We start from the raw sequence: 12,857 nt of genomic DNA, 5'->3' as shown, positions 1-12,857 counted from the left end.
CAGTTCGCCGTAGAGGAAGGCCGTTTTGACGTCCATGTGGTGGAAGGAAAAGCCCAGATGGACGCCCGCTGCCAGCACTGTTCAGATTGTGGCTAGCTCGGCCACGGGGGCAAACGTCTCGTCGTAGTCCAGTCCATGCTTCTGGAGGAAGCCCTTGGCGACAAGCCGCGCCTTGTATCGTACTGGATTTCCACCGACATTGTCCTTGACCCGGGACACCCACTTGGCCTTAAGGGGTTTCACGCCATCCGGGCACTTGACGAAGCGCCACACGTTGTTTGTAGCCATCGATTGCAGCTCGTCCTGAACTGCACCAAGCCATTCACGCCGGTCGTCACGGCACATAATGTTGTCATAGCACATGGGAACATCTGTGGAAATTGATTCGCCAGAAGTTGCTCTATAATTTACAAAACAGTCGAACAACTTACCAGGAAGCCGGCGCTCCCGTTCGCTGCGCCTTGACACCGGCTCACTAAGAGGTTCGTGTCTTTCAATTTGCGAAGGGAGCGCATCAGCTGGTTCTTTCTCGGGATCAGCAAAGACGTCTTCATCCTCGGTTTTGCCACCAGTAGCCTTCTCGCCACCGGAATCGCTTGCAAAATCGTCATGTATGGTGGCAGCTTCATTTTCAGTGATTTCTCCCTCTTGCTCGAACGGGAGATTCACCACCAGTGGTACTTCGTCGACAGGCTTCAACTGAGCATAGGGAATCGTAGCTTCATCGAATTTCACGTCACGAGCAATTTTCACGCTTGTGCGCTTGTGCATCCAAGAGCCTATAACCATTTGGTGCGTAGCCGATCATAACCATTTCACGGCTCTTTGAATCCAGCTTCTTCCGTTGTTGAGTTGGAATCTATGCGAAACATCGGCATCCGAACACTCGCAGCTTGTCCATATTTGGCTTCGAATTGAACCACCTCTCAGCCGGGGTAATACCGGCAGGCAGAGATGGCATTTCACTAGAGTTCGGCACTGACGAGCGAGAGAACCGGCCTCTCTGAGGATGCATGTACCGCATCACCAGGGGGACAAAGAGAATGTTTTCACTGGTAGTTGAAACTATTCAGTGCGCGAGAGTGCCGGTAAAGCAAAGCCATAGAGCGAAACTGAACTCACCACCCAAGAGAAATAAACTTTCTGCGCACCTTAGTTCTCCCACACCAACCTACTTGTGAAATCGCCACACGCGCGTATACACTGTAGTGAGCCCACTCCAGAGCATCACTCTGAATAAATTTTCTCTGGTTGGCAAAAGCAAAGCAGCGAGAGCAGTTTGTTGCATGCACGGATGCATGCACCGCGGCATTGTGGATTCCTATTGCATGCAAATCGAAAAATGGCGCAATAAAAGATGCGCGAGGATGATATGGAAATGTTTTTAAGCAAGTGGAAAATTGTTGACGATGCTGAGAAAGAAATCAGTGTTTCATTATGCTTCCTCTGTGGAAACGCAGAGAAACCGTTCAAAAGCGAAACCTCGAAACGAAAAGCGAAACAAAAACGAAGCCACTAACGTGGGAGCTGAGAGCGAACGAGCGGGCGGTACGACGTTGACCGGGACATTGTTTTTATTTTCATTTTAAATGTATTTACGAGTATTTTACTTCGGGCTAATTCTACACTTTTTGGCCGGGACAGGTAGTAATTGATAAATAAAAGGGTATTGGTTTCTTTATTAAGCATGTGGCTCCCATTTTCATCCTACGAAAAAAACAAAAGATTGAAGCGCTGTTTGTACTATTTCCCGTTTGTACTATTTGTGCCGTAATCGCTTGTTTTTGCATGAGATGAATATGGGAGCGTGAGATTACTGATGGCACACAAACCCTATTATCAACCTAATCGAAATTCGGAATATGATGCGAACAATTTTTTTTTTTTCATATCGCGCTATTTAGCGGTCCTAATGAACTACACAGCGCACCACTTCCAAAGTTAGGTCCCACGCATGGATTATGAAAAAAAAATCGCTCGCACCAAATACCGAGTTTCGACTGTATTGATAATACCAGGCAGGCATATTACAAGAATCACTTTATGTAAAATAGTCCAATCTTGCCCAAATTTGCACCAAACAAACAAGAAAAAATCGAGTGTTGGTGCACTTTATTCGTCATCAAACGCCTTCAACCCACCGCAAAATCATTAGCGTGCAACGATCGACGCACCAACATCTTTCGAATGTTGGAGGGCATAAATACATTCTTCGCTTCGTTGATGGTAATTTAAATTCCAGATGTTTGAGCAATTATTTGCTTTTGATGAAACATTCGATCCTGTGTAGCACAAGCGGCATTACTTCCAGAAAACTGTAAACAAAATCATCTACTTGGTAGTCGCGAATTTTTAGCACGACGAGGACGACGTAAATGTCGGCACACTGCCGAAGTGATGGTTCGTAGAGAAGAAAACTACGATGTTTTCACCACGATAAACCATGCTTCCCGATTCTCGTCAGTGCACACTGCAGAACGCTCTCTCAAGTGTTCTTTGCCAGAGTTAACTAGGGTGAACGAACACTTGTCCACTCTAGAGAATCTTGGTTCACTCATTTCTCTCTGAAGATTGTAGTCGGCTGTGGAGAGTTATTCCTTTTCTCGCATCACCAATCGCCACAGCTCTCAACGAGCACGTATGGTGAACGCAAGCCAGTGTGTGGCGCTCTGGCTGGGAGAAAAGCAATGTGTGTAACGTGACACTTTGCTCTGTTGTACACAGAGGAAAATGCCATCACTGCCGGCAGGTAACGCGGCCATGGGGCTCCGGTTCAACAAGTACACGCAAGCCAACGCTGCTTCGGACCACAAATATTTCGGTACACTCGAACCGATTTGAACTGCACGAACCTTCTCAACCAGAGTCCTGTAGAATCTCTCGGCGACTCCGTTCTGCTGATGCGTATAAGCAACAGTGCATTCAAGTTGGATACCTTTCCACTTGTAGAACTTGTTCTGGGCGTTGGAGCAATGTCTCCGCCCTTGGTCGACGATGATGCCCAAATGCCACCGAGACTGTGGCTTCATACTCATGAAACTTTTCAAACGCACCCGATTTCCTCTTGAGTAGGTAGTTCATCGCAAAATGCGTGTAGTCGTCGATGAAGGAGACGATGTACCTGGACCCGTCCCAGGCAGGCGGATCGATCGGGCCACAAACGTCGGAATGAATGCGCTCGAGGGGGCGACTGGCATGACTACGGGTTCCGCTGAATGGTTCGCGGCATTGCTTCCCTTGCACACATGCTTCACAAAAGCCGATTGATGGTAGCTTCTTGATTTCAGACAGCATCCCTTCTTTAACCATGGTGTCCATGCCATGCTGACTGAAATGACCCAGCCGCCTATGCCACAGCGTCCAAAGTCCGTTTCGCAGGCATTAGCCGTGTTCCAACGTCAGCACTATTTCATACAAGCTGCCTACCAACTTCCCGGTCACTAGGAGCTCACCACCTTTCTTCAGAAACGCCAAGTGGCTGGAAAACACAATATCGATGGCAGCTCGGGCTTGCTTTTTCACCGACATCAGGTTTTCTCGTAGAAGTGGAAAGTAGGCTCAGTTGAACATTCCTGACTAGTGCCGATCTGGCTCTGAGCACGGTTCCCCATAAAGGACCGTGTCAACCCTAGCATGGCCTCACTGCTTACAAAGATCACCATGGGATCACGATGGCAACTACTTACGACGGGCGAAGATAGCGGCTTGGAGGGGGGACCCAACCAGATGGAGAAGAACAACAATTACACAACAACGAAGGTAGCAGATGATAAGGATGCGAGCGCATTCCTAAGGAGCAATAGGTTGACACGTTCGCCGGTAGAAACTTTTAGTATCGCGGCAACCGATAACAGCAGCACGCCACGAGGTGGGCAACATGGACTCTTTGGAGCAAAAGGGGTAACGAGTCAAATGTCCACACCAAGCGGTAGCACTAAAGGAGGGCCCCCGGTGTCTACACCGAGCAGCAGCACCACTCAAGAAGGCCTACAACTTGCAAGGCCCAAGGTGTCAATGGTGGAGTTGAACAGGAAGGTCATCGAACTGCACGAATACGTAAAAGGCCGTAACAACGTGCACACTGAGATTAAGCAAAGGGTGTCGAGCCTCAGGTATGCCGTGTTGGAAGCTGACCGCGAGCACACAGCGTTGCGTAAGAGAGCTGAGACTGCTGAAAAGGCTTTGAAGCTGGCTTTGGAGCAGATTGTGGCGGTAGAAGCATCAACGGAGTTACAGGAGACGCCGAAAGGCCGCAGAAATAAGAACTCGAACAAGCTGGATAGAGAAACACCAGGCGAGGAGGAACGCCCGAAGAAGACAAAGCATGTTCAAGGTAGCGAGGAGTTGAGCGACGAGAGAGCCAACAGCGAAAATCGCAAGGAGAAAAAGAAAAATCAGCCCAAAAAAGAGGAAACGAAAGGGAATAATCGGATCGAAAAAGGTAGAAAACTGGCTCGAGACGAAAGGAGATCCAAAGAGAACAGGCAAGAACGCCGTCTGCCCCATCGAGAGAGGCACATGGGAGACGCCCTGCTGGTCAAGGCAAACGATCAACAGTCGTACGCAGCAATCCTCAAGAAAGTCCGAGAGGATCCGGTGTTGAAGGAACTGGGTGAGAACGTGGTGAGAACCAGGCGCACTCAGCAAGGAGATATGCTCTTTGAGCTGAAGAAGGATCCGGCGATTAAAGGTTCTGCCTATCGAGAGCAGTTCGCCAAGTCAATGGGCGACCTCTTCGGGATGGTGGGAACGTGAAAGCTTTATGCCAGGAAGCAACGATCGAATGCCGATACCTGGACGAGATCACAACAGTGGAGGAGCTTGGTCGTGAACTGAAGACGCAATGCAAATTGGGAGAAGAGGTTCTAACGATCCGTCTGACGAAGGGGTACCCAGGCACACAAACAGCGATGATTCGACTGTCGGTACCTGCGGTAAGCAAATTGTTGAAGGTAGGCAAGGTACGAGTTGGTTGTTCGGTGTGCCCGCTGAGGGTCGCCGCCCGAATAGCAAGGAGTGACCGCAAACGGGTGTTGAGATGCTTCAAGTGCATGAGCTTTGGACACATGTCGGCCAACTGCAAAGGCCCAGACAGATCTGAACAATGCAGAAAATGCGGAGAGAAGGGACACTTTGCGAAGGACTGCTCGTAAGCGCCAAAGTGCATGCTCTGCACAGCGGAAGAAGGAAACGTCCATTCGACGGGTGGATACAATTTCATTTATTTAGTTCACATCAAATTCATGATAATACTGAATCAACAATTTGCCGCCATAATACTCGATTTGCAGCTGCAGCTCTCCATCCTCGGTCACGTCCAACACTCGCCAGATCAAGCTCCACCTGGTCCGCCCATCGTGCTCTCTGCGCTCCACGCCTTCTTGTACCAACCGGATGGTTAGCAAACACCAGCTTTGCAGGGTTGTTGTCCGGCATTCTTGTAACATGCCCTGCCCACCGTATCCTTCCGGCTTTGGCCACCTTCTGGATGCTGGGTTCGCCGTAAAGTGCAGCGAGCTCGTGGTTCATACTTCTCCGCCACACACCGTTCTCCTGCACACCGCCGAAGATCGTCCTTAGCACCCGTCGCTCGAAAACTCCGAGTGCTTGCAGGTCCTCCTCGAGCATCGTCCATGTCTCGTGTCCGTAGAGAACCACCGGTCTTATTAACGTCTTGTACATGGTACATTTGGTGCGGGAGTGAATCTTTTTTGACCGCAGTTTCTTCTGGAGCCCATAGTAGGCCCGACTTCCACTGATGATGCGCCTTCGTATTTCACGGCTCACGTTATTGTCAGCCGTTAGCAAGGAACCGAGGTAGACGAGTTCTTCTACCACCTCGAAAGTATCCCCGTCTATCGTAACATTGCTGCCAAGGCTTGTCCTGTCTCGCTCAGTCCCACCTACCAGCATGTACTTTGTCTTAGCCGCATTCACCACCAGTCCGACCTTTGCTGCTTCACGTTTCAGGCGGGTGTACTGTTCTGCCACCGTTCCAAATGTTCTGGCAATAATATCCATGTCATCCGCAAAACAGACCAGGGCCGTACAATTTCGTTTCAATGATACACTTTCATGCAACATTTGAATGAGTCACTTCAAGTGTTTCATACATTTTTCTAATGACTCGGTCGTTATAAAAAAAATTTCCACTCATCGTAGCACTCGGTAGTCTCCCACCCGGTCGCATTGCTTGTGATTCACCCGTCAGAGCATTAGTGTCTCACTGGTGCGCGCTAGTCTCTCAATGGTTACAGGTGCCGGTTAATTGGATTTAAGTGGTCGAATTTGTTATCCTCTTTCATAAAACATAATTATCATTCTATTGGCGTGCACCACTATTTAAAAATGTGGTTTAAATAGTGTTTTTAGCATGTTGAAGTATTTCAATGACTCATAAATGAAACTGTTCCGTACGGAACGAGCCAAGCGACAACAACAACAACCACGAATAGCACGTGCATCGGCTCCTTGCGTAGCACAACCCAACAGCAGCAATAACACCAACCAGCAGCATCATACCCCACACTCACAATAAACAACCCGCAACGCGACCCATCCTGACGACGTCACTGCGAGAACGCGATCCACCAGCAAGCGTGAGAGTCTGTGGTGAGTGCCGTGAGATGCTCTCGTCGCCGCCGTTGTTATCGTGTGGTAACTCACACAAACTCACCACAGCAGCCGCACCGACCGCCGACCGATGATGAGATTGAGTGCCACCAGTGTGTTCCACGCTGTTCTGGAACAGGTGCCGCGCGCTTACTCGAAGTTTCCAGAATTCCAATCGACAAATATAAATAGCGGATAGGAACTTCGAGTGAGCCAGTATTATTTTTACCGTCGCGTGATTCTAATCGAGTGTGTAGTGAAAAAGTGAATTCCCAGTAGAAGTTAAGTAGTGTAAAAGTGAAAGTGCAGAGAAATAAAGTAGTTTAGTAGTGATAAAAGTGGTGTTAGTACCTTCCTTTCCCGAAATATTCCCGAGTGATACAGTCCACCCGACCCGACCGGAGTTGGTCCCGGATACGCGCCAACATAGTGGTCCTAGCGAACCGGATCCAGTGCCGCCCGCCGCCGTTGGAAAGGATACGACACCACCGCCCGACACGTTTGCGTGGCACCATTGCCAGAACGTGCACCGACCAAGGAGAGAATCGCTACTATCGCCGCCGCTTGTGAGTTGTTCCGAATTTGTCGTCAATCGCCCGAGGAGTACTCTGCACCGCCGCCCGACCTGACACGCACTTGCACCGTCGTTAGCTGCGTGTTCTACCCGAAGGATTTCCATCATGTCGCAGAGCCATACGCCGAAGACCAGGGCAGCTAAGGCCGTTGCAACTGCAAAGCTGAAGCAGCAGCAGCTGGACGCTGATGTGGAAAATTACTCGACCAACTGGGAAATCACCGCCGATGCTGAGACACTGAAGGAGTTGTCGTCGTTGTCCCGCCAGCGTGATCAAGTAAGTATGAAGCTGACGCGGGTGCAAAGGGCACTTGCCACTGCCAAACACGTGATCAGCCCTTCGCAGTTGAGGACGTATTTGAAAAACATCGACGACGCCTACAACGAATTCAGTGCCGTGCATAGCAAACTCATCGCCGCAATTCCGGATGAAGCCTTCCGCCAACAAGAGGAGATCTACGTTGCATTCGAAGAGCGATATAACCACGTCCGCACGATCATCGACGAATTGATGGTTTCCAAAGTGACTGATGCCACCAGAGCTCCACCACCACAACCACAGGTAATCGTGCAGCAGCAACCATTAAAGATCCCGATCCCCACCTTCGATGGGTCGTACGCCAACTGGCCGAAGTTCAAGGCCATATTCCAGGACCTAATGGCAAGCTCTGGCGATTCCGACGCCATCAAGCTGTACCATCTAGACAAGGCGCTTGTTGGTGAGGCAGCTGGAGTTCTGGATGCCAAGGTCATCAGCGAAGGAAACTATCAACAAGCATGGGCCATCCTCACCGACCGCTTCGAGAACAAGAGGATCATCGTCGAGACACACATCCGTGGCCTATTCAATATCCCGAAAATGGCTTCGGGAACCTGCAAGGAGCTTCGACGACTCCACGACGAGTGTACCCGCCATGTCGAGAGTTTGAAGTATCTGGATCAGAAGTTCCTGGGTGTTTCCGACCTCTTCATGGTCCACATCTTGTCGTCGTCGATGGATCAAGCAACGAGGATGGCATGGGAGGCCACGCAAAAGAAAGGTGAGTTGCCAACGTATGCGCAGACTATTTCGTTTCTTCAGACAAGGTGCCAGATGCTGGAGAATTGTGAAATGGCATTCCAAAACCCCACCTCCCAGCCACTGCCGAAACCGAGTTCGAAAGGCCAAGCACCATCGAAGGCAGCTGGCGTGAAGGTTCATGCCGCTTCGACCGAATCGCAGAAGAAGGACAAGTGTGATTTCTGCCAGGGTCCACATCGTAACTACCAATGCGACGCAATCAGCAGCCTGCCGTTCGAGAAAAGAATTGAGAAGGTAAGGACATCCGGAGTGTGCTTCAATTGTCTTCGCAAGGGGCACAGTGCTAGAGATTGTTCATCGCCGAAGACGTGCCAGAAATGCCAGAAGCGGCATCATACGCAGCTCCACAACGAGGAACTGAAACAAGAGCCGAAACCAAGTGTGTCCGTCCCAGCTCAGGAGAAAAGCCCTCCCATCGACCAGAACAAGGTATCCGTTTCGACCTCGACCAGAGAGACCCCGCAACTCTCGTGCAACTACGCCAACTCCACGAAGACCGTGTTCCTGCTTACAGCTGTTGTCAACGTGGTGGATAGGAACAATCGCCTTCATCCATGTCGTGCGCTTCTTGACAGCGGATCACAGGTGAACTTTATCACAGCTGATCTTGCGAACCGTCTCGGAAGCGAGAGACAACGTGTCGACGTGCCAATACGAGGTATCAACGACGTCAAGACTATCGCCCACGACAAAGTTGAGGTAAGGTTCCGGTCTAGAGTTTCCGACTATCAAGCGCAGATCCAGTGCTTGATAACGCCCAACGTCACAGGAGTCATTCCGTCAGCCAAAATCGACGTTTCCTCCTGGAACATCCCCTTTGGCGTTCAACTAGCAGATCCAGAGTTCTACAAGCCGGAGAAAATCGACATGCTTCTCGGAGCAGAACTCTTCCTGCAGTTACTACGACCCGGCCACATCAAAATCGACGAAGACTTCCCCGAGCTGCGTGAAACCTCCCTAGGATGGGTGGTAGCTGGAGTCTTCAGAGAGCGTTCCATCGCCAACGAGGTACAGCACTCGCTCACCGCATCGCTAGATGACGTCGAGGAGGCAATTCAGCGTTTTTGGAAAATTGAAGAAGTGCCTGATGCCAGCCCACTAACCAGCGAGGAGCAAGAGTGCGAGGCTCATTTTCTCGCAACTCACCGTCGGACTGAAGATGGACGTTACATCGTGAGGTTGCCGTTCAGAGAAAACGCCAACGAACTGAATGATTGCCGTTCTGTTGCTTTGAAAAGGTTCCAGATGTTGCAACAGAGACTTCAGAAGAACCCAGAATTGAAGCAGCAGTACATCGAGTTTATACGAGAATATGAGCAGCTGGGACACTGCCGAGAGATACGAGAGGAAAACGACGATCCGAAGCAGCAAAACTACTATTTGCCACACCACGCCGTACTTCGCCCTTCGAGTTCAACCACCAAATGCCGAGTGGTATTTGACGCTAACGCAAAGGCGAACGCAGCAAGCCTTTCGCTCAACGAGGTTCTTCAAGTGGGTGCAACGGTACAGAAGGAACTGTATGACGTTATGCAACGATTCTGTAAGTATAAAATTGCATTCACCGCCGACGTTCCAAAGATGTATCGCCAGATCATCATGGATCCCCGAGACACGCATTTTCTTCGAGTGTTTTGGTGCGAGCAACCATCTGACCGCATTCGTGTCCTGGAGCTTACCACGGTAACATACGGGACAGCCTCCGCACCATTCCAAGCAACTCGCTGTTTGCAACAACTAGCCGAAGACGAATCAACAGACTACCCTATTGGAGCCCGCATCGTGAAGGAGGATTTCTACGTCGACGATGCCCTTTCGGGCGCAGACTCGCTTTCAGCTGCAGTTGAAGCAGTGAAGCAGCTGAAGGGCATCATGCAGAAAGGAGGTTTTTCGCTACACAAGTGGTGTTCCAACTCAAACGAGTTACTGGAACACATTCCGACAGCTGAACAGGAGCAGCCAGCCGCTTTGGAAGAGTATGGGCCGAATGGAGTGATAAAGGTACTTGGCTTACTGTGGGACTCGAAAGCCGACATTTTCCAAATTGCCAGGCCAATTCAGCGCAGTTTGAAGCAACCCGTCACGAAAAGGATCATTTATTCCGAGGTGGCAAGACTGTTCGATCCATTAGGTCTTGTGTCACCAGTCATCGTTGTTGCCAAACTACTTGTGCAGCGGCTCTGGCAATGCAAGATTGGATGGGATGATCCGGTGAACGACCAACCGCAGAAGTTCTGGGAGGACTTCGCAAATTCCTTGTCAGCTCTTGATACGATCGCTATTCCTAGACGAATTACCTTCGACGAAGCCGTAGACTACGAACTACACGGATTTGCCGATGCATCATCAGTGGCGTATGGTGCATGTGTTTACGTACGCAGCCTTTTCTCCGACGGATCAGCCAAATTAAAACTGGTTACCAGAAAATCCAAGGTGGCACCGCTACACGAATTATCGACACCCCGAAAGGAGTTGTGTGCCGCACTACTACTGACTCGACTAGTTGAGAAGGTAGTCCATGTCCTACAGATGAAGTCTCGTCACGTCGTTCTCTGGTCAGACAGCCAAATAGTTCTGGCTTGGATGAAACAACTTGTACGAAATCGTATCGCCGAAATCAACAGAAAAACAGCAGAATATCAATGGTGCTACATTCGAACCACGAAGAACCCAGCGGACATCGTTTCCAGAGGATTGCTACCGAACGACTTGTGCAGAAGCCGTCTTTGGTGGTACGGCCGATCATTCCTTTCCAGAGTTGAGTACGGAGCAGAGCACTTCGAAGACATCCCAGAAGATATGCTTCCCGCAATAACAACCATCGAGACAGTTGCTACAGCAGTAGAAGAGGAGTTTCCATTGTTTTCCCGATTCAGCGACTTTAGGAAGAATGAACGTGTGTTGGCTTTGGTACTCCGATTCATTTGCAACACCCGTTTGAAGGAAAAGCCAACACGCCACGAATCTGTCATCGAGCTACGACATACGAACCATGAGCCAAAAAAACGATGCAGTCGAAGACAACGAATCACCGAAGAAAGCTGTTGAAACTTCGTGTCAACCGGGGGGAGTATGTTCCGTACGGAACGAGCCAAGCGACAACAACAACAACCACGAATAGCACGTGCATCGGCTCCTTGCGTAGCACAACCCAACAGCAGCAATAACACCAACCAGCAGCATCATACCCCACACTCACAATAAACAACCCGCAACGCGACCCATCCTGACGCCGTCACTGCGAGAACGCGATCCACCAGCAAGCGTGAGAGTCTGTGGTGAGTGCCGTGAGATGCTCTCGTCGCCGCCGTTGTTATCGTGTGGTAACTCACACAAACTCACCACAGCAGCCGCACCGACCGCCGACCGATGATGAGATTGAGTGCCACCAGTGTGTTCCACGCTGTTCTGGAACAGGTGCCGCGCGCTTACTCGAAGTTTCCAGAATTCCAATCGACAAATATAAATAGCGGATAGGAACTTCGAGTGAGCCAGTATTATTTTTACCGTCGCGTGATTCTAATCGAGTGTGTAGTGAAAAAGTGAATTCCCAGTAGAAGTTAAGTAGTGTAAAAGTGAAAGTGCAGAGAAATAAAGTAGTTTAGTAGTGATAAAAGTGGTGTTAGTACCTTCCTTTCCCGAAATATTCCCGAGTGATACAGTCCACCCGACCCGACCGGAGTTGGTCCCGGATACGCGCCAACAGAAACGAAAATCCAAGTGTATCATCCCATGTTTCATACACACTTGATTCTGTAGCAGCAACGAACGAGTGTGTTGCTGGGTGAGAGATAAAGCATCACAGCAGTCCGTTCGCATGGGAAACGATTTGCTACAGTCGTCGTACGTCATGTTTTCCTTTCGAAATTGCACGACCCTGAAACAGACAAATTGGCTGGATTTCGTGAAGATCGCACCCCGGCTGTTGAGCGCGGCTCGTCGCATAACACCTTCCAGAGCGATGTTGAATAGTAGGCAGGAACGTCCATCACCTTGTCGTAGTTCCCGTCGAGATTCAAATGAACTGGATAGCTCACCCGAAATCCTAACGCTGTTCTGCACACCGTCCATCGTTGCTCTTATCAGTCCAGTCAGCTTCCCGGGAAAGCTGTTCTCGTCCATAATTTTCCATAGCTCTGTGCGGTCGATACTGTCGTATGCCGCTTTGAAGTCGATGAACAGGTGATGCGTTGGGACCTGGTATTCACGGCATTTCTGGAGGATTTGCCGTACGGTGAAGATCTGGTCCGTTGTCGACCGGCCGTCGATGAAACCGGCTTGTTAACTTCCCACGAACTCATTTACTTTAGGTGAAAGACGACGGAAGATGATCTGGGATAGCACTTTGTAGGCGGCATTCAAAACGGTGATCGCTCGAAAGTTCTCACACATTAACTTGTCGCCTTTCTTGTGGATGGGACAGATTATCCCTTCCTTCCACTCCTCCGGTAGCTGTTCAGTTTCCCAGATCTTGACTACTAACTGGTGCAGACAGGTGGTTAACTTTTCCGGGCCCATCTTGATGAGTTCTGCTGCGATACCGTCCTTACCAGCCGCTTTGTTGTTTTTGAGCTGGTGGATGGCATCCTT

General features: G+C 50.0%; 1 protein-coding gene across 1 annotated transcript; it reads left to right on the top strand.

Moving 5' to 3' along the window:
* Positions 1–3,726: 3,726 nt before the first annotated feature.
* On the top strand, positions 3,727–11,315 carry LOC134286547 (uncharacterized). Its single transcript, XM_062848172.1, has 3 exons — positions 3,727–4,559; positions 6,989–7,178; positions 7,302–11,315. The coding sequence occupies exons 1-3, from the start codon at positions 3,727–3,729 to the stop codon at positions 11,313–11,315; spliced, it is 5,037 nt and encodes a 1,678-aa protein (XP_062704156.1).
* Positions 11,316–12,857: the final 1,542 nt, after the last annotated feature.

This window comes from Aedes albopictus, chromosome 2, assembly GCF_035046485.1.
Source record: "Aedes albopictus strain Foshan chromosome 2, AalbF5, whole genome shotgun sequence".
Classification (NCBI taxonomy): Eukaryota; Metazoa; Arthropoda; class Insecta; order Diptera; family Culicidae; genus Aedes; species Aedes albopictus.
This window is presented reverse-complemented; position numbering and strand designations above follow the sequence as displayed.

Coding starts and splice junctions, on each gene's coding strand:
- LOC134286547 (XM_062848172.1), top strand. CDS start 3,727: ATGGAGAAGAACAACAATTACACAACAACGAAGGTAGCAGATGATAAG. Junction 4,560..6,988: donor AAGGCAAACGATCAACAGTC/GTACGCAGCAAT, acceptor AATATTCCCGAG/TGATACAGTCCACCCGACCC. Junction 7,179..7,301: donor CGCTACTATCGCCGCCGCTT/GTGAGTTGTTCC, acceptor ATCATGTCGCAG/AGCCATACGCCGAAGACCAG.